This window comes from Phyllopteryx taeniolatus, chromosome 9 (genome assembly GCF_024500385.1).
Source record: "Phyllopteryx taeniolatus isolate TA_2022b chromosome 9, UOR_Ptae_1.2, whole genome shotgun sequence".
NCBI classification, from domain to species: Eukaryota; Metazoa; Chordata; class Actinopteri; order Syngnathiformes; family Syngnathidae; genus Phyllopteryx; species Phyllopteryx taeniolatus.
This window is the reverse complement of record NC_084510.1, coordinates 11,058,450-11,082,318: the sequence shown is the minus strand read 5'-3', so window position 1 is coordinate 11,082,318 and position 23,869 is coordinate 11,058,450. Positions and strand designations below refer to the sequence as shown.

Here is a 23,869-nt window from a genome sequence, read left to right as displayed (position 1 = left end):
CACCCATAATGACCTGTGCTGTCCAAAATGGGATGTCAGCTCCAACTCGGCGAGACTCAATCAATATGTTAAACAAGGAGAACAGCGGCTATCATTCCACTGTGACACTGACCCTCACCCTGACACACACACACAAACTCCCACAGTGTGACATGTTGATCCTGAGTCCTTGGCCTTATTTGCCAACTCGGCTTCTCCTTTTGCAGCATCACTCACTCTCGTACCTGCGATTCATCATTGGGATGTGACGCAGGAAATAGTGAGTTGACTCACAGCTTCAAGATAAGCACACTATCACACAGCAGCTGACTTGATGAGGGTTAGGAGGGACAGGGCTACAACTACTACTCACCACTGGACGGCGCTGTGGTACATGCCGCTGCTGGTAGGGCTGACTTCCCCATAAATCTCATTTAACAGGCCGAAAGCAGTTTAAGCAAACCAAATGTCCCATGAAGGGCTGTAGAGCAATCAGAATGCTGACACTAGTTCTATTCACGCCAAAAAGACAAGACAGATTAGCACTTTATCAAGTCTTCATACTGTTTTCCATTTTGCTCCTGAGTAAAGTGAAAGGCGCGGTTAATTTTTGTTACAACCCCAATTCCAATGAAGTTGGGAAGTTGTGTTAAACATAAATACAAACAGAATACAATGATTTGCAAACATGTTCAAGCTATATTTAATTGAATAGACTACAAAGACAAGATATTTAATGTTCAAACTGATAAACGTGATTGTTTTTAGCAAATAATCATTAACTGAGAATCTTATGACTGCAACACGTTCCAAAAAAGCTGGGACAGGGTCATCTTTACCATCACCTTTTCTTTGAACAACATTCAATAAACGTTTGGGAACTGAGGACACTCATTGTTGAAGCTTTGTAGGTGGGATTCTTTCCCATCCTTGCTTGATGTACAGCTTCAGCTGTTCAACAGTCCGGGGTTGGGTTAACTAATCATATTTTCCCTCTTCCCACCAGATAGGGGTGAACACGGTAATATAGTCCTCATTTCAGTACTTTTTTCTTGTTTTTCAAACCCAGTTTTTGCAGGATACTCTATGAGATAAAATAACAAAGGGAAAATTTCCATGTATCCAATGTAATGTAATATAATGACTTCTTAATCAACACTCGCTTTTCTGCTTTGATACAGTCACTCATGCAGCACCAAGTAATGAGTGCAAACTCCCAGGTGACTTATTTGCTGAACATCCATTTCCTGCAGCAGAAATATTGACACAGGTAACGTCAAATATATTCTCTGCTTTGTAAAGAATTCATAAATATAAATGAATAGGCTCGGGAATACAAAAAGATTCGAGGACTATTTCTTCATGCTTTAAGGCTTCAAGTGAATGTGACATTGCTTTTTACAATACGTTTTTTAACTTTGGTCATCTTCTTGTCAGGTGGATGATGGAATGCAGCCGGACTTTATCAATGCATTTTGCAGCCTTTAAAGGTTGCCAAATTCATTAAAAGGTGCATGTTTACTACTGATAAGGATTACAGGCACAGTTATTCAAGGTGCCGTCAGCACTCACCACCTTATGAAACTAAAAACTTTTTGATGAAGCAAGGCAGCCCCACAGTATTATGGATCCTCCACCATGTTTGACTGTTGGCAGGGTGTTCTTTTCCTTAAACATACTGTTTGTTTGCAACTGTGCATTCGTAAAAAGCTCTATTTTTTGTCATGTCCAGAAAATATTATCATTTGCTCTTTTGAATCAAACAAGTTCTCTGTCGAAAAATGTTGTTTCACAAGATTCATTTTCTTCAGGAGATATTTACAGATATTTAGTCCTTAAACTAAACTTCATGGGTGCAAATAATGGTGAGGATAACTATATTTTGATACATTTGGAAACAATATACTTTGAGAGATTAAAAGTCCTCTTTTGTGCTGTTCATGTTGGCAAAATAAGACAAGCCTGTTTTCCTTGCCTCCTTTGAGCGACTTCAGAGCATCAATATTTAACCTGACATTGTCACATCTAAAAAAAGGAATGCTGCTGATTTGCCTCGAAACCTGAGCAGAACATCTAACTGATTTTCCTCCCAGAATTCAACACACATACACACCGCTATGGTTTTTTTTTAACTTCCAATGCTGTCATTGCTTACTATGTCGCAACCAAAGCCTAAATGCTCACCATTCTGCTGCACAGAACGACTATTCAGGGGCTCTGAATGAGTCCCATTCATTTGTGTACTTCTACTGTTTAAGGCTCAAGTTTGAATATCTCATTAAATTGAACTGATGTTGAAATGGAAGTCACATAATGCAGTAGGATCCATGTGATATAACCCAGTTACTCAACAAAGAATATAACGAAAGGAAATGATACAATGCCAGAAAATCATTATTTTCAATAAAATGAGAATGTTTTTTTCCCTTAAGGAACAGCACATGTAATTTTCTGGGCTTCTGTGGGTGCTTTGTAAAGGGTCCAAGTGGATAGAACATTTCAAGCAAAATTAATTATCTGTAGCCTTTCATCTGCATGTTCCACATTCCCACACGTGACAAACACATCACGACCAGTAGAACGGACAGCTCGTGTTATTTCCTCGTCACGTGACAAAGCAGCAGCCTTGATGAAGCATCTTTGCGAACCTTCAGAATCAATGTGTCACAGTATCGATCCTACAGTCGTGAGTGAAATGTGACTAAATGCACTTATAAGACAAGCTTAGTCATGATCTCCCACGCTTAATGCGTGAGGTTTTTTGTTATGATAACATTTGTGAAATATTATATGGACAAAAATGTACATCTAATTAATAAGAGGTTGGTGGACCTTAAGTGTCTGTCGTGTGGATCTTTGCGCGGCACATGGCGCATGGCTGTGTGGTATTGGACGGGCGGTTCACCAGTCCGCCGCTGGCTCACGAACCCACTCGTGGCTAATATGTATTAGCCTAGCCGCTAGTAACAGGCCACGTCGCAGTTGAGCCGTCCAATTCGGTGTCGGCTCGCTGCGTGAAGGTCACCACAACAGACACGAGCCCAAATAACACGCAACGTTTTAGGTAAGATGCAGTGCTAAGATAAATGGGCCAAACAAATATTAGTCACTTGTTATACTTGTTAGTTATATAGTGGGGGAGGGCTGACTCATCCTGTTGCCTGGTGACGTCAGCGTGAGGACGCCACAGCGCGTCATACTTTTCCATCTAAGCCTATCCCCTGCATCCTCCTCTATAACACCAACTGCCCTCACTTTATCTCTCAAACTTCTCTTTGGTCTTCCTGCAGCTCTCTTGCCTGGAAGCTCCATCCTCATCATTCTTCTACCGATACACTCACTCACTCTCCTCTGGACGTGTCCAAACCATCGAAGTTTGCCCTCACTAACTTTGTCCACAAAACATCGAACCTTGGCTGTCCCTCTGATGAGATCATTTCTAATCCTATCCAACCTGGTCCCTCATAGAGAGAACCTCCAAAAATAAATAAATTCATTAAACAAAAATCACCGGCGGCACAATGGACGACTGGTTAGAGCGTCAGCCTCACAGTTCTGGGGACCCGGGTTCAATCCTGTGTGGAGTTTGCATGTTCTCCCCGGGCCTGCGTGGGTTTTCTCCGGGCACTCCGGTTTCCTCCCACATCCCCAAAACATGCATTAATTGGAGACTCTAAAATTGCCCGTAGGTGTGACTGTGCGTGCGAATGGTTGTTTGTTTGTATGTGCCCTGCGATTGGCTGGCAACCAGTTCAGGGTGTACCCCGCCTCCTGCCCAATGACAGCTGGGATAGGCTCCAACACGCCCGCGACCCTAGTGAGGAGAAGCGGCTCAGAAAATGGATGGATGGATGAAAGAAATCACCCTAACCTGCTGCACATTCTTCTCATCTCTATCGCTCTGTCTGGCCAACCTGTATAGATCTTTTTCTCCTTCTTTAGTGTCCAACCTGGCATTCGCGTCATCATATGCCCCGTTTGGTCTTTGCCACTTCTACCTTTACCCTACGTCGCATCTCAATGTATTCCTTTCTCCTCTCCTCAGTCCTCTCAGTGTCCCATTTCTTCTTAGCTCACCTCTTTCCTTGTATGGTTTCTTGTACTTTGAGGTTCCACCACCAAGTCTGCTTCGCCCCTTTCCGACCAGAAGATACACCAAGAACTCTCCTGCCTGTCTCTCTGATCACCTTGGCTGTAGTGGTCCAGTCTTCTGGAAGCTCCTCCTGTCCGCCAAGAGCCTGTCTCACCTCTTCTCGAAAAGCCGCACAACACTCTTCCTTTTTCAGCTTCTACCACATGGTTCTCTGCTCTGACTTTGTATATGTGTATATATATATGTACATATATACACACACACACTCTATCATACCACTATAGAGACCACTGAACTACAGCTCGGATTGTTAGCCAGCAGCCTTTTTGGTCAATTTTGGTCATCTTGTAGAAAGTTTTCCAAGAAGAGAGGATGCCGAAAATGTCCCAATATTTGTGTCCTCACAGTGCTTATTCTGGGGAAACACGGCTGAAGAGAGTTGATTCAGCAGGTCCTTCAAAGGACACACCATGACCGAAAGGACTGACCAGTTCAAAATGACTCATTCAACATTGCCACAGAAAAAAAGTGCATATTGCATTGCATTCCTTATGACAGCCGGCAATAAATATTTCATTAGCCTACTCCACCGAGGGAGCTTTCAAACTGCAATTTCCTTCCTCAGGGAGGATGAGTCACTTTTCAAACAACATATTTTCTTCTATATATTACAAAGAGTAGTTTAAGCATGAAACAAGATGACAGGCTTTGTGAAAAGAGAGTGCTGAGGAGGTGGCCTCGCTTAAATGAGCACTGTAAAAACAGGGAATTGACTTATTTACCAATTGGACGAGTTGTATTTGCATATTTCAGCCGAGGTGGGAGGAAGTAACACCTCACAAGAGCCTTCTCAAGAGCTTCTGGGTTAATGCTGATACACTGACAGTAGTTAGCATACTGCTGCTGTTTGTAAGTTGTCAACATTTTCAAATTCAAATATATTTAACAGGCGGCACAGTGAGCGACTGGTTAGAGCCCCGCCTCCTGCCCGATGATGGCTGGGATAGGCTCCAGCACGCCCGCGACCCTAGTGAGGAAAAGCGGCTCAGAAAATGGATGGATGGATATATTTAACAAGGCAGCAATGAAAAGAAACATTTTTGTTTTGTTTTTAAACCAAATGCTAGCGAGTGTTGGCCCAGACCTTTGTGCTATCAAAACATGTTCCGATAGCTTTGCTAACATTGCAAACTGTGTAACAAAAAATGGTGAATTAGTTAATGATCAGCTGGAAAAAAAAGAGCTTACCTGGATGTTTTTTTTTCCGATTAGAGAGAGAAATTTTGAATGCCAGAAGCCGGAATAAGACAACTGTAGCCCAAAACATCAAACAATTCTCTTAAATAAGGCCATCAATGGGGACTATCTTGCTTCTCTGAATCTTTTGACCCAAAGATCTCAATGAATCAAGATCTCAACCGCAGTTGACAACCTCTATTTGTCTTTTTACGACGCGTCATCAGCTGCGGAAGTTGAAAAATGTAAGTAGCCTTTAATGACAAAGTAAGGAGTCGGAAATACATGGTGGGTCAAAAAGTATTTAGTAAGCCACCAATTGTGCAAGTTCTCCCACTTAAAAAGATGAGAAAGGCCTGTAATCTTCATCATAGGTATACCACACCGATGAGAGACAAAATGAGAAGAAAAAAAAATCCAGAAAATTGTCTGATTTTTAAAGTATTAGCAAATTATATGTGGAAAATCAGTATTTGGTCAATAACAAAAGTTCATCTGTATACTTTGTTATAAACCCTTTGTTGGCAGAGGTCTTCACAAGGTTTTCACACGCTGGTGCTGGTATTTTGGCCCATTCCTCCATGCAGATCTCCTCTAGAGCAGTGATGTTTTGGGGCTGTCGCTGGGCAACACACACTTTCAACTCCCTCCAAAGATTTTCTATGGGGTTGAGATCTGGAGACTGGCTAGGCCACTTCAGGACCTTGAAATGCTTCTTACGAAGCCACTCCTTCATTGCCTGGGTGGTGTGTTTGGGATCATTGTCATACTGAAAGTCCCAGCCACGTTTCATCTTCAATGCCCTTGCCGATAGAAGGAGGTTTTCACTCAAAATCTCACGATACATGGCCCCTTTCATTCTTTCCTTCACACGGATCAGTCGTCCTGGTCCCTTTGCAGAAAAACAGCCACAAAGCATGATGTTTCCACCCCCATGCTTTACAGTTGGTATGGTGTTCTTTGGATGCATTCTTTCTCCTCCAAACATGACAAGTTGAGTTTTTACCAAAAAGTTCTATTTTGGTTTCATCTGACCAAATGACATTCTCCCAATCCTCTTCTGGATCATCCAAATGCTCTCTAGCAAACTTCAGATAGGCCTGGATATGTACTGGCTTAAGCAGGGGTACACGACCGGAACTGCAGGATTTGAGTTCCTGGTGGCGTAGTGTGTTACTGATGGTAGCCTTTGTGACTTTGGTCCCAGCTCTCTGCAGGTCATTCACTAGGTCCCCCCGTGTGGTTCTGGGATTTCTGCTCAATGTTCTTGTGATCATTTTGACCCCACGGGGTGAGATCTTGCGTGGTGCCCCAGATCGAGGGGGATTATCAGTGGTCTTGTATGGCTTCTATTTTCTAATAATTGCTCCCACAGTTGATTTCTTCACACCAAGCTGCTTACCTATTGCAGATTCAGTCTTCCAGCCTGGTGCAAGTTTACAATTTTGTTTCTGCTGTCTTTTGACAGCTCTTTGGTCTTGGCCATAGTGGCGTTTGGAGCGTGACTGTTTGAGGTTGTGGACTGGTGTCTTTTATACTGATGAGTTAAAACAGGTGCAATTAATACAGGTAACAAGTGGAGGACAGGAGCCCTTAAAGACGTTACAGGTCTGTTACAGTCAGAAATCTTGCTTGTTTGTAGGTGACCAAATACTTATTTTCCACCATAATTTGCTAATAAATTCTTTAAAAATCAGACAATGTGATTTTCTGGATTTTTTCCCCCCTCATAGGTGAGGTATACCGATGATGAAAATATCAGCCCTCTCTCATATTTTTAAGTGGGAGAACCTGAACAATTGGTGGCTGACGAGATACTTTTTTGCCCCAATGTATGTGCCCTACGATCGTCAGGAGACCAGTCCAGGGTGTGCCCCGCCTCTTGCCCAAAGTCAGCTGGGATAGTTTCCAGCTCCTCTGCGAGTTGCGACACTAATGACAAGGTGTATAGAAAATGTATGGATAACGGCAGAACCAATCTGCATTGATAGGCCGTCACAACAAAACAAGTGGAATACAAGAAAAAATAGGCTTGCTTTACCACTGAGCTGGATTGCCACTCTTTCTTATTTCACTTGTGTGCTGGCTTGCCAATAATTACCGCACGTCAAGCAGTTGTCCAGGAAAACTACTATTGATCCCCTGGCCATGTGGGAGCGACTCAACGAGCCCTTAACTAAACTTAACGCTTATTTACTCTTGTGTTTCCGGCCACCCGCCGGTTGTCAAACTCAATGTAATTTTTGTTCAAAGAAACTCGTCGGGGGGCATTTCCTTTCAATCTGTTAAACGCCCCTCTGTGCTTGTCAGCTGTCTGCCTTCATTTCAGTGTGAACACATACCGCCACCAAGGCCGAGCAATCCTCATTTGGATTAGCCTCACTTACATTAATATTCTCCTCCATTTTGAAGAGACTAATGTCTAGAGACTAACCAGGCACCAGGATACCTTTAGGTGGTAGAAATGTAACCGACTACCGCTAACCTGACTTGAAACGATGACAAAGTGAACTGGGGAGTGTTGACCTTCGCGGGCCATACAGACCTACAGAGGTATCAGAGGACGTCAGAGGTACCCAAGACTGAGTTCCGCAGACCAATTGGCCCTACATTCTGGCTTGGTGCATGACAAGTGCCGGTCTTATGTGGCTCGTGTGTTAGCGGTTCCTGGATGACGAACATGTTATGAAACCGACAATACATCTGCGGAACACCCCTCCCACCACTACAGAACATTTAGGATATGGATCACAAGGAGGGCACACAGCATAATTAAGGCACCGGGACCTTTCCTTGAGCATCAATTTTGTAGACACTTGCGCACTGAACCACACTGCATTCTCAGGGTGTCAGTGGAAAAAGAAGACATTGGCAATCAGGCTGAGACAAATGCAGCATCAGCATGAAGAAAACGACAGCATCATGGAGGTCCACAACAAGACAACCTTTCATGTGAAGCGATGTAAAGACACATTAACATCGCGAGCATGCACTTCTTTCTTTTACTTTTCTCCCGTCTAAAACTCCAGTCTGAAGAAAGAACCAGTAACATTGCCGTTTCCACGGCAACAGAGGAGCAGAAGGTCTCCAAGGTCAGCTCGAGAGCATCCGGTGCCGAACCAAGTGAAGAACGGAAGCTTAACCTGGCGGGGCTCCGCCTCTTCGTTCATTAGATTCTCTGCCTCCTGCCAGAGGCCGAGGTGATAAATTGTCACCATATTCTGGTTGTTAAGCAGCTCTGGGGTCGAACAAGCAATAAAAAATAGGTCTCTGCATTTGATGAGGTGGGGGAGCACCGTGTGTTCTGATAAAGAGGGAGGGGGCGAGATTTAAAGAAAGGGAAGGACTGTGTTTCTGCGCTGGAGAGTGTATTACATCCATTATTTAAGACTAGCTTCCACTTCTGTGTGTGAGTGAGAACGAGAGAAAGGCAAATGGTTTGCACAATTCAACGTGTCTATTTCTTATTTTGGACCACAATTCGTATCACTCTGTCAACACAAATATTAAATTCATTACAGTAAAACTAAGACAAAACGAAAATAATAATCCAATCGTGTAAAAGTGACATTAGCATCAAAAGGAGCACATTCAAACTACACCAGAAAGACGCTCTGAAATGTTTGCATTTGAACAAGACTTTTCATCTCGGTTGACCTTTCCTCTCATAAGACCTGCACAGATTGTGCCCGCAGGGAAATTTATGATACGTGCTTGTGAATGCACACCAGTAAAAAAAAACCTCAAACTTCATTCATGTCGCCTCCCCACAACTCACCAGCAACAACATTAGGTATCAAAATGTCTGCATATAGAGAGATAATAATAATAATAACACCTGTATACATGAGGACGAGAAACACCTCTAAGTACCACAGCAAAGTACATCTCACAGTACAGTAATGAAATACATTACTAATCAGTGGCAGTTCTAAACCAATATCGCTAAGGTTTGGTCAGAGGGGCATATTCAACTCATTTGAAGCTAATGTTAGCTATCCATGCCACAATAAAACAAGCAAGCCAGCAAAAATATAGCCTATTAAATGTTATTTATAGACTGAGTTGTTGAAATGTCGTGTATTACTCTCCATTGTTTTTTGTTGTTGTCTATAGTTCAAACTAAAGAGGGAAAAAAAGGACACTGCACCCTATTTCTGCACAATAAAGATGAATAATGAGACAGAGCGAGATGGTGGGGTTGAGAAAGCTGAAAAGAAGCAAGTTGAGAGTGCTACAGAGAGCCAGAGGACAGAGCAGGAAAGAAAGGCAGATGAAGATCAGGAGAGAAAGTCAAGGAGAATGCAAGTAACGTCCACAAGCAGTGGAACATCGGGTTTGGGATGAAAAAAACATTGCCTGCTTATTATTGTACATGTGCATTAGATTAAAAGTAACAAATTGCTCATTTAAAAAGACAATACATACAATGTTGCCTTTGAGATAAAAAAAGATAATGGAAAATGTGAATGTGAACATAAAATGAATGTACTGAATGCAATGAAAATACATTTAATAAATCGCATGAACAAAATACAATAAAGCAATTTGGACTTTTGTGGTTTTATGCGTTTGTAGTAGGCTATTAATGTATTGTGTTCTCTGAGCCTAGAACGAAGACAATTGTATGACACTGTGGCAAACGTTTTCTCTTTTGTTGGTTTTTGAAATTGAATTGAATAGTGTATGTGTTTCTTCATTTAGGATACCAGCCAAAAAGCAATAGAGAAGAGAAGACATGTCATTCACCCAGTAGGCCTATAATAAGCCACTGTTCCAGGCTTGCTTGGTTTTGTGCTGTGGTGAGGTTAACTAATGTTAGTAACAAGCATTCAATCAACTCAAGCTGACATTAACTCCCCATCTGACAGGCTGCTATTATAATTTATTTTTATAAGTTAACCAACATTTCTTGAACAGAAGTCTTACTGTGTAACAATACAGCTTTAGTCGTGATATTAGTTTCTTGCTAGTTCTGACTGCCTCTCTTTGGGTGGATGCTGGTAATTTCGAGTTCAGTATCAACAAAACTTATTTTCGTTCTGTTTCAAGTGGTACAAGCCACTGAACGAGCCTGTGGTGTGACCATGTTATTTTAATGACGTGTTTTTAATTTCGAGGCCAGATTTTACTGGCCATACAGGATGTGTTACACCGATGTTGCCGAGGGTTGCAGTTGCTTTTAATCATGTAAAGCACATTTAGTTACCTTGTGTATGAAATACGCTATATAAATTTGCTTTGAGTCGTGAATAAAAACTTGCATCGTAAAATACAATTTGCCATCCACTGAGCCCTTTACACGAACTACAACAATCTGACTAGATGTTGCACCATGGGGGTGTCATATAAGTGTTATAGCCATACTGGCCTCTGGTGCCCCCACTACACCTTTTGTACTGCCACTAGCACTTATACCTTGTCCGAGGGTGAGAAGTATTATTTTGATCAAATAATGCATTTTAAATGTATTTAATTAGATAAATGCCAATCTAGTGGCGTGTACCTACCGTATTAGTAGATAAGTGCACAATTTCCAAAAACAATCTGAAATGTGGACTCGTCGGACCACAGAACACTTTTCCACTTGGCATCAGTCCATCTTAGATGAGTTTCTTGGTGTTTTGGATGAATGGCTTTTGCTTTGCATAGTAGAGTTTCAAGTTGCACTTAGAGCTGTAGCGCCAAACTGTATTTACTGACATTGGTTTTCTGAAGTGTTCCTGCCCTGCGATTGGCTGGCAACCAGTTCAGTACCCCGCCTCCTGCCCGATGATAGGTGGGATAGGCTCCAGCACGCCCGCGACCCTCGTGAGGAGAAGCGGCTCAGAAAATGGATGGATGGATGGATGCTTACTGAACATTGAATTATTTATAGCATATTCTCCAACCATTCTCTAAGGCCTGCTAACAAACATACAGACAATTGGGAGAATTGTATCTCTCTTTGCCATTTGAGTCAGGATGGAAGCATTCTCCCTGTTCCAAAAACTAAATGGTATGGCCCCATCATATGTCATCCTGAAGTTTAGCAAATGTGATTAATTTCAGCTGTATGTCGTGGTTTAATAATGACATTTTGTTGGCGCACCAGCAATTAGCATGCTATTAGCAGGACAAATCGGTCTACCATTAAAGGGTATTTACCGCCTCGTTCTTGAGATAGCTCATGCTTTTGGATTGCAATAACTGAAACCAGCACAAGCAAATTGTGCAATCTACGCTTAACATTTTTTTTTCCCCCTTCTGTGAACAGGTCAACCTTTGCAGAGATCTGTGCCGCCATCTTCCTCTTGATTATTTGAACAAAGCTTTGGTGATGGAGGAGGAGGAAGACTGTGAAGGGGCTTAGATGACCAAGCCAGTGTGCAGTGAGCGGACGTGAGCCCGATTGCACACACGCAAGCTTTGATGTTGGATAAAGATGGAAGCTCTTTGCTTTTACTTTGCTCCAAAGACTATCTCTACAAACACATTGGGTTAACAATGTCAATGTTAACAATATCCTCATTCCTTTGTCTTGTGTGCTAAAATATACAGTATATTAGACCTCAAAGTCCACCAAGCGGATACGTAATTTCAACTCAAAGTATTGTTCCTCATTTGTGTGGCTGAAAAGTAGCTATACACACACATCACATTATTTCTATTCAATATTTGTTTTTTTAGGTTGCATTTACAGGCACACAGCAAAAAATAGTTTCCGTATGAAGTAAAAATAGGAACTGTTTCACCAAGTCATTCGCGGTTCGTTTTTTTTTTTTTTAGCTTCCTTTGAAGAGTGAAGTCACTTAAGGTTGGTACCTAATCTGTATAATGCGTGTGACTTAAAATGGTAAAACAATGAATTCTGTCCGCCGCAAGTCAATTAACTACATGTTCACCATTTATTGAATAGATTTTATTTTAACATCACCACCATCATAGTTTTAACTTTTAATTTCCCCTTCATTCAGTTAAAATGATCAGCTCTTAATGTACACATACTGCAAACTGTCAAAAAATATACAAACAAATGCAGGCTTGTGCTATAGTCTTGGTCAAATGTCTATAAAACAGTGGCACTGGGGGAAGAGAGAGCGAGAGACCATTAAAGACATGCACACCATAGGATCCTTGTGGAAAACTACAGATCCCCCCCAATTTCATCATGTGCAGCACAAAAGGCCTGCTAAGTATCAAATAAAACAAACAAATGGTTGTTAATGGAACTGTTAGGCACATCATTGTTTTTTTATGGTTTTACATTTCATGGAAAAGTCTGAATTATTCTAAATGGAGAATATCAATCCAAATCTAGGAGAAAAGGGGCAAAATAATCCAATAATAAAAAAAAAACAAAAAAAAAAAACAAAACAAAAAAAACACTGTCTTGGTTGTAACCGAACATTGTTACATCAATTTATGAAATCAGCGTGCAAGTGTTGTGGTGTGCTGTGTGTACACAACTGGGTTATACTTCAAAACAGGTTAATGGGCATGAACACTTCAGATGAATTACGTGTGGTAGCGGCTGTGATTGCCAAATCAGATGCTCAGGTCTCTGGGGTTGTCCTTGTAGGTCTTCTTGGGCTCCAGGACCACCGGCCTGGTGGGGCGACTGTTATCACTCTTGAGTGTACTATAGTACTCTCTTACCTTGGCCGCCACAAAGTTGTCATCATCCTCTTCGTCCTCTGAGTCTTCCCTTCTGGGACTTCCGATCGGGGAGATATCTCGTCCGAGGCTGCGTGTTCTGTACGGTTCTGGGGTAGATCCTCTGCTGGGGTAATTCCTGTCGCTGTCTGCCCTCTTGGGAGATCGCCCCCTCAGCAGCGAGCTGTACCTGTGGTAAGCCAAGTCAGAGTCGGGGGTGCGCACTCTGGGCAGAGACGCGTTCCTGTAGGTGTCTCTAGGATTGCGGGAAATGTCCCTCAGCAGGCTGTCCCCGCCAAAGGCTCTCTCCATGGTGGAAGCTCTCGTCAGGAGGCTGCCGTTCAAAAAAGGACGCTCCTCCCCGGCCTCCCTGTTGAGGCGGACCAGGGCGGGTGGTTCACGCAGGACGGTGTCCTCAAAGGCGAAGCTCGGTTCAGGAGACCTCGACGGCTCCTTCAATACTGCCTCGACCGTGGCGGGCTTCTCGTTGCCACGCTGCCTCTCTCCCTGCGGGGAGACATATCTGCGGTAGGGATCGAGGGAGCGGTCGTGGCGTCTGGTTGGAGAACGGTGACGAGAGCGATGGGGCGACCTGTAGCGGGGAGGTGAGCGGTAAGGGGAGCGACGAGGTGAGCGATGAGGTGAGCGATGAGGTGAGCGCCGATGAGAACGGTAAGGAGAGCGGTGGCGAGTATGGCGACCATGGTGTCTTTCGGGGGAGCGACCGTGGCGGTGTCCCCCATGACGGCCATCCAGGGCGTTCTCTGCACTGCGTGACCGTTTGTACCCCTTGTCAGGGGAGCCGTGGCGGCCGTGGTGTTGCCCACTGGAATGGTGGTGCTGGCCGTATTTTCCTTTTTCATCCTTCTTCTTGAACAGAGTGATCTTTCTGGGAGATTTTGTCCTTTTGTGTTTTCCTGCGCTGGTTTTCTTGTGAGGAGAGCGGTGGCGGTGATGGGAGTGGTGCTTGCCAGTGCCCGAAGAGTGATGGGTCGTCTCCTTCCTGGTCCGGGATGAGGTTTGGGGTTCTGGGTTGTAGCTTTGCTCCGACGGCTCATTGAAGGGCACAGAGCTCACTTCCGCAGCGTTTTGTAACCCTGAGGCTGTGCTGCTGTCGTTAGGGGTGCCGTCTGCAACACAGTGCGACATTCAGACGTGGCCGGGATAGTCAAACATGCTTTAAACCGACAGTTCACGACTTGTTAAACAACGACCATGCTGAATGAAAGCCATTCGGATGTAGTTACCAGCAAGGATGGCTATTTGTTAGATGGCACAGCAGAATGTTGAGAAAAAAAGAAAAGAGCTTACACGTTAAAAACAAAAGGCGGTGGCACATCTGTGAAGCCAACCATTGACAAGAACAAACCTGCTCCCAGGTCGACTTGGGTTCACCTCTGGAACCACACGACTCACTGGTGGACATCAGTGCCAGTTTGTTGCTTGTTGATGACTCAGCTTGACTACGCCCATTAGCCATGCTTTGTCATGCACTATCATGATGCTGAAGAAGCTATTCAAAGCAAGTTAGGATCCGAAAACTCAATGATTTTACACAGGCAAGGGACGTAATGATCCAGATATAGATAAATATAGACTGTTAACGTGTTACCTCAGTCTATGCTACCAAAACATGTTCTCACAAAAATAAGTAGAAAGTCCTTTAAAATGTAATCAATTTTTAGTGCAGTACTTCCTCATATATTGGCAAGGAGCACAGGTGGGTAGTGTAGGCAAATATCGTACTCAAGTAAGAGTACTGTTACTTTAGAATAATATGACTCAAGTAGAAGTAGTCCTCCAAATAATTACTTGAAGAGTAAGTACTCAGTGAAAAAAGTACTAAGTAACTAGCGAGTAACTTTTATTTATTAGCGATTTAATTTTAAAATCAGAGTATGAATGTAAAATAAAATAAAAATAACTAAGTAAAACATGAATGTGCAAATTTAGATATTGCTGAACAACACAATCTAAAACATTAATAAAATCTTTAGAAAGTACAATCTTTAAAATAAAATAAGGCAAATTCAGCAGTGGATATACAAATATTAATATAACATTGTTCAAATGCCACGTTTTTGTGTTGTAAAATAATTTTTACCAAAATAAATCATTTTTAAAAAATTCCACCATTAATGTGATGTAGGATTTGTACAACTCAGCTGACTTATTTTTGTATCTTTTTGAGAGGGGAGGTGAAAATAAACAACTGAAATAAACTTGAATGTGATTGAGTTGGACTTGACGTCGAACTTGCTGGCTTCTTGGCCAGGTTGCAACCTGGTTATATAAAGTTTAAATAAATAAGTAAAAATAAATCTGGTTGCACAAGGATTCACTCCCTCTTTTCACTGGCATGTGGCTGTGATCAGAAGTAACAGATCACACTCATTTTCACGTCCACACACACCTCCCAACATTTAAAATTGTAAGTGCATGCAGAAACATTTGCTTTATCCACTAGAATGACTGAAAAGAATCTGTTTAGTGACCAGACTTATTGATAGTGTGTGTGTGAGAGGGAGCGAGAGAAAGAACAGAACAGAATACAACCCAGAAGATGCATGTTTAACAGTTACTAGTGACCATTAAATAGGGCTAACGTTGCCGTATGCACATCCAAAACAACAGCAAAAACATCTGCAACTTACCGCAAGGTGTCTTCTCAAGTTAGAAGTGGGCTGAAATCTCCAAGTTTGGGCAGTGACAAAACTATGCTGCAAGTTAAAGCTGTTGTTTTTTTGTCATCTGTAATATAAACGAGTCGCACGCAGCTGTCACGACTCACTTTGATTGGCCTGCGAAGCCCAAAAGAAGACTGTGTGCGGACATGTGACTGTGTCATTTGATTGGTGAACTTGAGTCAAACATCACTGTGGTAATCATGGTGGATTGGAACAACGGCACCCGATGCAGAAGTCGAAAATAAAAGTCTATAAAGAGATCGCTCACACAATTATTGATGAAAAAATGTAGCGAGTGGCATGTAGATTATTGTAACGGAGTAAAAGTACTGTTTCATCTCAACATAAATACTTGAGTAAAAGTATGCTTCATTAAAACTACTGTGACAAGTACAATTTATCCAAAAATGCTACTTGAATAAATGTAACGGAGTATATGTAGCGCGTTATTCCCAGCTCTGGCTAGGGGAATATATTTACTCAACAATAGAGACTAAAATGATATAAAAATTTACAATACTGTATATGACGAGTGAAACTGGAGTGTGAAAACAATATAAAAGTAGCATTATAGCACAGAAAAACAGAGGTCGGCAAAGTCGAATTAGTCTTAGATGTTTTTTTCAGCAACCCAAACATGCCAGGTTTCTAGTCATAGCAGTGCTCTCTCGTTTTCACACAAAATCCTAAACAATTCTTGTGAGAACAGGTTTCATTTGTCCAAAACCTATTACGGATGGTTCTAAAGTAGTGAGAAAAAAAAACACTTGTATTTGGCACTGTTGCACAGACGCGAACGACTTGGAGTGCAGAATGACCACAGCAAATAATCTGGCGGCAGTGCTGGCAATACATTGTAGGCAGATGGAGGATGGGGCTAGAGCACAGGCAGGTAATGCCACAGCACACAGACACCAGGATGGGGGTGGATAGAAAGAGGGGGGTGGGGTGGGGTCACTGGAGCAGAGGACAGTTACAAACCGTGGTTTGATTTTGGAGGACTGAGGCCTCCCCCATCTTGTCATTTCTCAAACATGCAGTGAGATGGGGAGCCACCACCCCTGAAGGAAGACAACAGCCCAGCGCAATACCACACCAAGGAGTATAGAAACAGATAAAAGAGAAAGAGAAGTGGTTTTAGATCACTCGGAAGCAACTTGAAGAAAGGAGGATTACTGTCTATATTGATTTTCAATGGAAAAAATTGTTTATTTGACCACCGAGTCATTCAGAGTAAAGAGACAGTCCAGGAAGTTGCCCAAACCCTTCAATTGAAACCAGCATTTACATAGAAACGACCCGCAAACGTTCACACATTAGCCCACACCCCCACACAAAGTCACAAGCAAACATTTGGACACACAAGCAGCAAAGACACCACTCTGCAAAAAAAAGTGACACTCACACACACCCACAACAACAGCATATGAAGCAGTTTTATCACTGACAGAATTAACAGAAATGTAAGCAAGGCTGTCAAAGATTGTGCCAATGAAAAAATACAAAATAAAAAACAAACAAAAGAAATACAAGGTCACATGACGCCATAGTTGTGCACAGAAGGACGAGCACATTGTAGCGCAAACAAAATCACTTTTCAAGACAGGCAAAGGTAGCGAAAGCAAACAAAAACAAAATACCGTACAATGAACATGACTATCAATCAAGACTCCTCAAACAATTAAAAAAACTTCCATAAATATTATGGAAAATAGACAAAAGACCCAATTTACACTGTTGACAAGTTCATGCAGAAATAGAGTTGTATCCATTTATATGTGGCTTTGCTTCATGGCTCTGTACACAAAAACAAAAATACTTGTAAAAATGCCTCTATTTGTTCATCTCTGTACAAAACTCTATATAGCGGGAGCAACTTGTTTTTTTTTTATGTGGATGGGTGGAGTTCCTATTGTCACAGCTTTCAATGATATTAACAGTGGGTGCAAAAAGATGGAATTAGTGAGTAATGTGAAGTATGTATGTGAGGTTCTCTTTAGATCCTAGCATTTTGGTTCCCACTTGCTTCGACTCCTTAATTCAGTAGCTTACATTCACCTTCAATAAATATCATAAATATTTTGTGACACGTCCTGACAAAAGCTGTGTTCAACAGTAACTCCCATTTTATTATGGGACGCATTGGTCAAGTTTTTTCTTCCTCTTGAAGCTCAATTATTGGTTTAATGAGGAGCCATCACAAGAAGCATGAATTTTTCACTATATGGTCATTCAAACCTTGTAAACAGTTTGCCTGGTCACAGCCGCACCACAATTCTGTGTAGTCCCAGCACACAGTTTCTGCTTGAAGGTGAAAAGTGACAGTGGGATGACATGGAAAGTAGGTAACAGCAGGACGGGCGACAGCACCCCAAAAATCCCAAAGCGTGACCTCCACCAGAAAGACACCAGACAACACCCAACCCTCTCCCTCCCTGGGGGGGTTAGTCCCAGGGGTGGGCAAAGGTTCCCAGGGAGGTGGGTTTTGTTCTCTTCCCCTCAACCCACCACCGTCCACCGGCCGTCCCCCGGCTCAGGGTGTGAAGATGGGGGAAAATGGAATGTTTTCGTAGATTGACCCACCATATTCGGGCACCGACCCATCACCCCTCTTGAGCACCAGATGGACGCGTCGGCCTCCACTCTTAATGAGCTCGATGGCTCGAGAGTGCTTCATGCCCTTTGTGCTCTCGCCGTTGATCTCCAAGATTTCATCGCCAACCTGGAGAAGCGGAAAGAGGATAAGATTAGAAAATGAGTAAGTGGGAGGCAGGGAGGATAGGTGATGTAGTGTGACAAGCAGACGAGGTGTGAATCAGGATGAGGAGGGAGCAACAGAATAACGCAGAGAGCAGCATAAGGGGGAAGAAAGTGCAAAAGAATAAGGCCGACAGATACCAAACTCAAAAGAGAGGGAAGGAGAGAAGGGAGGAAAAATGTTATTACACATCCAGTCCTCTAAACCGGAAACAACATTTTGTCACAAAAGTAGCAACTGTGATGTAGAGAGAGCAGCATGAGAAAACAAGGGTAATAAAAACAAGATAACACTTTCTTCCTGCCAACTTCCTTCCCATGCCGTTATCTGAGAAAGCTAAAAGGGACCGAGTGAATTCCTCTAAGGGACAATATGGATCATGCTGATATTTCCATGCCGCACCTAGCATGCTTGCCATTAATATTTACACTGACAGGTTGCACGAACCTTACATTCAATAAAAAATGTTAAACCATTACAGCAAATTAACATACCATATGTCAACAATCCAACAATCAAGTCGGGAAATGCAACTACTGCAATCAATCAAATAAAGGTTGCACATGATGTTTTAAAGAAATCATCTACAAATTGTATGAGCTCATCAAGGCCGATAATTAATTAAAGGCATGCATTCTGTCAGTGAGGTTGAGCCATGGCCGCCTGTCATGGCTCAAACTCACTGGCAGCATGACTTGAGCTTTGATGCTGCGCTCACACGGGACCTTGCTCAGGACTGTGGCCAACAGGGTTCACATTCAGTGGTGCATAGTTTGCAGTAATTGCCAGCACCATCATGCACAAGCAATTATATTTACAAATAATTATATTCACATGGTTGTAAAATTGATGAGGCAATCTCTGCAACCTCTTGATGACCAACGCCAATTCATTAATCAGTGTCTACTAGGAGTACAGTTTAAAAATAAATTGAGACTGGCATAGAAATAGTCTCTCAGACACTTCATTAGGTACACCAACACATTTCAATTATATCCAACACTAACATTTGGTTACCTTATATATGAGACCTAGTGATATTGAGAGGGACAACATATAGCAAATAGCTCTCAGTATGATGCAGTGCAGCTCCCTACCACAGCAAAAAACAACCACAGTAACACACAATTTTGTACTAATATCTCTTGGACAGTAAGAATTGGTTCTTATGACATGGGGCTGGTTTTGTGTTGAGGCTAATAATACCAAAATGTATTATAAAATAAAATAATACAATCACAACTAAAATGTCACTGTCACCCGTTTCCTATCTTTGGGGTCCCGTAGCTTGTTCAGAAGATGCAGTGTAATAATACTCACTATGAAATTCATATAGACCTAAAGTACTGAATTGCCAATTGTAAATCACGTGGAAAAATACTACTCAGTACGTTAAAATGGTGCCTCCAGGTCATTTCACTTTCCATTGCCAAAAGAGAGACGTTCAGATGCTTTCGATAATACCAACACAATATTCAACCTGTTATACGATTTCTTCTTACAATGCTAAAAAATAAATGTAGCGTGATATATTATTTTTGTGATGGACACATTGTTTTGATTATTTGTCCTTTGTACAAAGCCCATACCCTCATTTTCCCGTTGCGGACGGCCGCTCCATCCTCAGCTAGTCTCAGTACGTAAAGGTCCATGTTGTATTCTCTGCCTCCCCGCAGACTGAAGCCGAAGCCTTTGCTATCTCTCTCCAGGTCTGCTGAGTAAAACTCTGAATCCTAATGCAGGCAGACCAACCATACACACACACACACACAAACACAGAAAAGGGAAAAAAAGACACTTGCATCAAGGTCACTTTTATGAATCAGATATTAAGGTATGCTTTTTCTTTGCGATGGGCTCCAATTTCAGCTGTATGGAACAAAGGCCACCCTCAGTCAAGTCGCACCTGTATGTACGGAGTATGTGTGTCTCTGTAAGTGTAAATGCATACATCAGGTTTAGAAATCTGAATAATTGATGCGCTGAGCTCAGAGCGAAGAACGAGAGTGGTGTCGCAGTGCATTGCAAGGATAGTCAGACAGCTCCTCTGGTCCTCATACCCTCCTAATCTCTGCTGAGCGATCAATGCTATCTGGAGGAGCTATTGCCACATAGTTCCACATTAATTCAGCAGGGTACATGGCGGACTGAGGGGCTACATTGAAAGCATGCAAGATTTTCTTAATGCATTCATTCATCTTCCGTTCCGCTTCCAAAAAAAATAAAATAAAATAAAAAAATAAAAAAGTGATAATGCCGGCAGAAGAAATACATAAGTATGTCCTTGGGTTGGGAAGTCGATGCGCTGAGGATTAGAGGACAAATGGGTTGTGTGGCTGCTGGTAACAGCTCTATGGACGTGCACAGAGATGCACATGGGATGTTGGCAGGAATGTGATGGAGTGGACATTACATTGCAGGGGTGTTTGATGGATGGATGGACGTATGGACGGAGGGACAGACAGCTAGTCAGGTGGTTTGGTTCCTTACCTGGGCTGAGACTTGCGTTGGAAGCTGTGGGGGAGGCGCTTGAGGGGCTTTAAAGTCGAATGACTCCTGTTTTGGTTTGGTATTGTTTCTGAAACAGAACATTTCCATGATTTCAACTGTTCAAAGTGTGTTTTAAGGCTTTATGCAAACCATTCACTTCATTAGGAACACGTGTTGTTTTCGTCAATGACTGATGTCAATGACGCCCTTCATGACAATAACGTGACGGACGAGTTAAACATGGCTCTTTGATGACAAAAACATGACGAGACGTGTACGAGTTTTCATTGACAAGACTGGATGATAATATATTTTTCACAATAAATTCTTGATTTAGAGAACCAAACCACATTTACCTGGCCTCTGGCGCCGCCTGTTGCTGGGCCGTGTGAGTGGTGGTTATGGTGGCGATCTTCTCCGCATTGGTCAATAAAGATGCATTTGATGACTCTGAAGGTGATGGAAGAAAACAATTTGTAGCAGAAAGCTACGATATGTTGAGAATGTGTTTTTATAGCATACATAGCATAGGATAGCATTTTAACCCTACCTGTATACTGAGAACTAACAGAAAATTGCTAGTTTCTAGTAAGCAGAGCAATAAAACATATGTTCATTTATTCTGTCAAGCTGTCTGTCAAATAGCATTTTATCTGCAAGAAAATTCTTTCTGCCGGGTTGTGATTGATCAAATAACAAACATGCACTTGCAGCCTCAGGAGACATTGAAGCGCTTGCATATTCTATCTATCGTTGCATGGCTTCAATCATAGTATGTTATCAGTGAAGTAGAATGAGTTTCAACGGGGGGCACCATATCATTCTTGCGACACGAACAATGTAATCTTAATCAGATGTCTACAGGTAACCTGTGATTGGAATTCTTGCCTCCTCTCTTCTCACCTCCCTCTTCCTCTTATTTCTTTATTTCTCTTCAATATTCATCTCCACTCCACAACCTGTTGGTTGAACTTGGCCCCACGTCCAAAATGTATAAAGGAAGCGTCCTCAGCGTGAAGTTCTTGTTGAAACTGCCCAAAATACTGTTTTGTGGCTTAATCAGAAAAATCGGCCACACTCATAAAATGGCTGTTTGACCATGTAAAGTCTATACTGTCTCTTCAGTGGCAACAATTTGCCCCCAACCCCACCTTCTGTTCTGCTACCTCTCTCCATTAAGCTCTCCCCCAGCTGCTTTCTGTCCGGAAATGAATTCAATACGTTCCTTCTGCCATCTTTTTTCACTTGTCTGAGTACATTTGGTACTTCAAAGGACATTCTTTAAGCTACCTCTTTCAAATGTCCTCTACCTTGGAAGCGTGGATTGAGTAAAACAAAATAGGAGAGGAAAAAGAGGAACAAGAGCAAACAGGGAGACAGGGAATGGAGAAGGAGACAATATAACCTGTTGTTCTTACAAGCATCTTGTTTACAGAAAGATACAACATGATTATATCAGTAGATGCATGCTGGGAAGCAAAACTGTGATTAGTCTGCATCGTAAGTCTTAGCTGCAGAGGCTTTAATGGAGGTAAGTGGTCACTGTACACCAGAAGACAGTCAGCCATGAGTCAGTGTAAACTATCCCAACCTCACTTATCGCCGTGGAATCTCTTTGCTCTGCTGTTTATTCATGTCACAAAGTTGAGAGAACTGAACAACACAAAAAAAGGCATGTTCAGCTGTGCAGATGGATTCATCAGCGTCACTCAACCAATCGGAGGAACAAATGAGAAATTAGATGAGCCAGCACTTTGAATCTCCTACACCCCTGTGCGGGTGTATATTGAGCGTACACATACACACAAACACACACACACACACATACCATTGCTCCCACCATCGTAATTTTGATGTGAAGAGCGAGAAAAGATGACAAGATTACGCAACTGTTTAACTGGCAAAGCTGTGGGTGAGCGGGGGGAGAAGCACATACGTGACGTCAGCCATGTGGCGCGTTAAACCAGCTCACAGTCCGGACTACAGACAAACTTGAAAGTTCTCACTTTTTATTGTAAATATTATTTAAGATAAGTATTGTCAGTCCTTATTGTATGACGATCTATGACCACGCATTTTGGTATGAATAATTAACCCACAATGCATTGTGCGCTTAACACAATAGTAAAACTGTATTCTTAATGTGTAAATAAAAAAGTAACAATAATCAAATAAATTTTTTACTAAGGAAAATAAAAATAAGTGTGGCGACAGTGAAATCATGCATTTCTTTGCACTTTTATGGTATTGTACCATCACTGTGCATCATATAATAAACAATCACCTCCCGATCGCTTCGTTGTGTTTATTGAATAATGAACGGTCTGTGTGATCGGTATAATATTTTTGAACAGCTGTACTGCTCTTTGTACGAGTCACCAGCCAGAAATTTGTACTTGGCGAGAAATATAAATGACTCAAAAGTAACTATTGTCGTTTTGAAGACGTAACTGTAGTCTGACTACTTACCCGGGAAAAGTAACGTGTTACTTTGCTTGTGACTCTAAATGGCGACATTTTGGAGTAACGCATTACTTTGTAACTCTACTTTACTTTGTAACGCGTTACCGGCATCACTGCTGGGTAATAAATCAATGTTGATTAATAACATCCTTACAACCTATCCTCTGGACTTTTTGCTACTAAATGAAACATGGTTAACAGAAACTAGCTGTAACACCATTTTAAATCACGCAACACCAGCAAATGTTAATTTTATGAAATGTCAAATAAGGAAAAAGGCGATGATATTGCTGTTATTTTTAAGTCATTATTTCAGTGTATAGAAATTATACTGGGTGATTTTAGCTCTTTTGAATATCCAATGATGATGATGGTAAAGACCTCTAAATCAATTTGTAGGAAAGCAGAACGAAAGTGGAGAAAAACTAAACTCCAAATTGACTATGACCTCTACAGACAAAGTCTTTGTAATTTTAACCAAGAGTTAGTCAGGGCTAGAAAGCAACACTTTTCTGAAATCATCAGTAA

The 23,869-nt window shown here is 42.0% G+C and overlaps 1 protein-coding gene across 9 annotated transcripts in view; it reads right to left on the bottom strand.

Annotated features, from left to right (window-relative positions):
- Positions 1-12,176: 12,176 nt before the first annotated feature.
- magi1b (membrane associated guanylate kinase, WW and PDZ domain containing 1b) overlaps positions 12,177-23,869 on the bottom strand; it is a 162,123-nt gene continuing 150,430 nt past the window's right edge. For 7 of the 9 annotated variants that reach the window (XM_061785949.1, XM_061785951.1, XM_061785950.1 and 4 more), the window contains 5 exons: positions 21,235-21,328; positions 20,879-20,966; positions 19,978-20,121; positions 18,214-18,352; positions 12,177-14,073 (listed from right to left, as the gene is read on the bottom strand). In XM_061785949.1, the coding sequence (XP_061641933.1) occupies positions 12,836-14,073; positions 18,214-18,352; positions 19,978-20,121; positions 20,879-20,966; positions 21,235-21,328 (1,703 nt within the window). In that variant the 3' untranslated portion in view covers positions 12,177-12,835. Of the gene's footprint in view, positions 14,074-16,611; positions 16,692-16,814; positions 18,353-19,977; positions 20,122-20,878; positions 20,967-21,234; positions 21,329-23,869 lie in introns of those variants that run through there. The other 2 variants (XM_061785957.1, XM_061785958.1) reach the window with 2 other exon arrangements.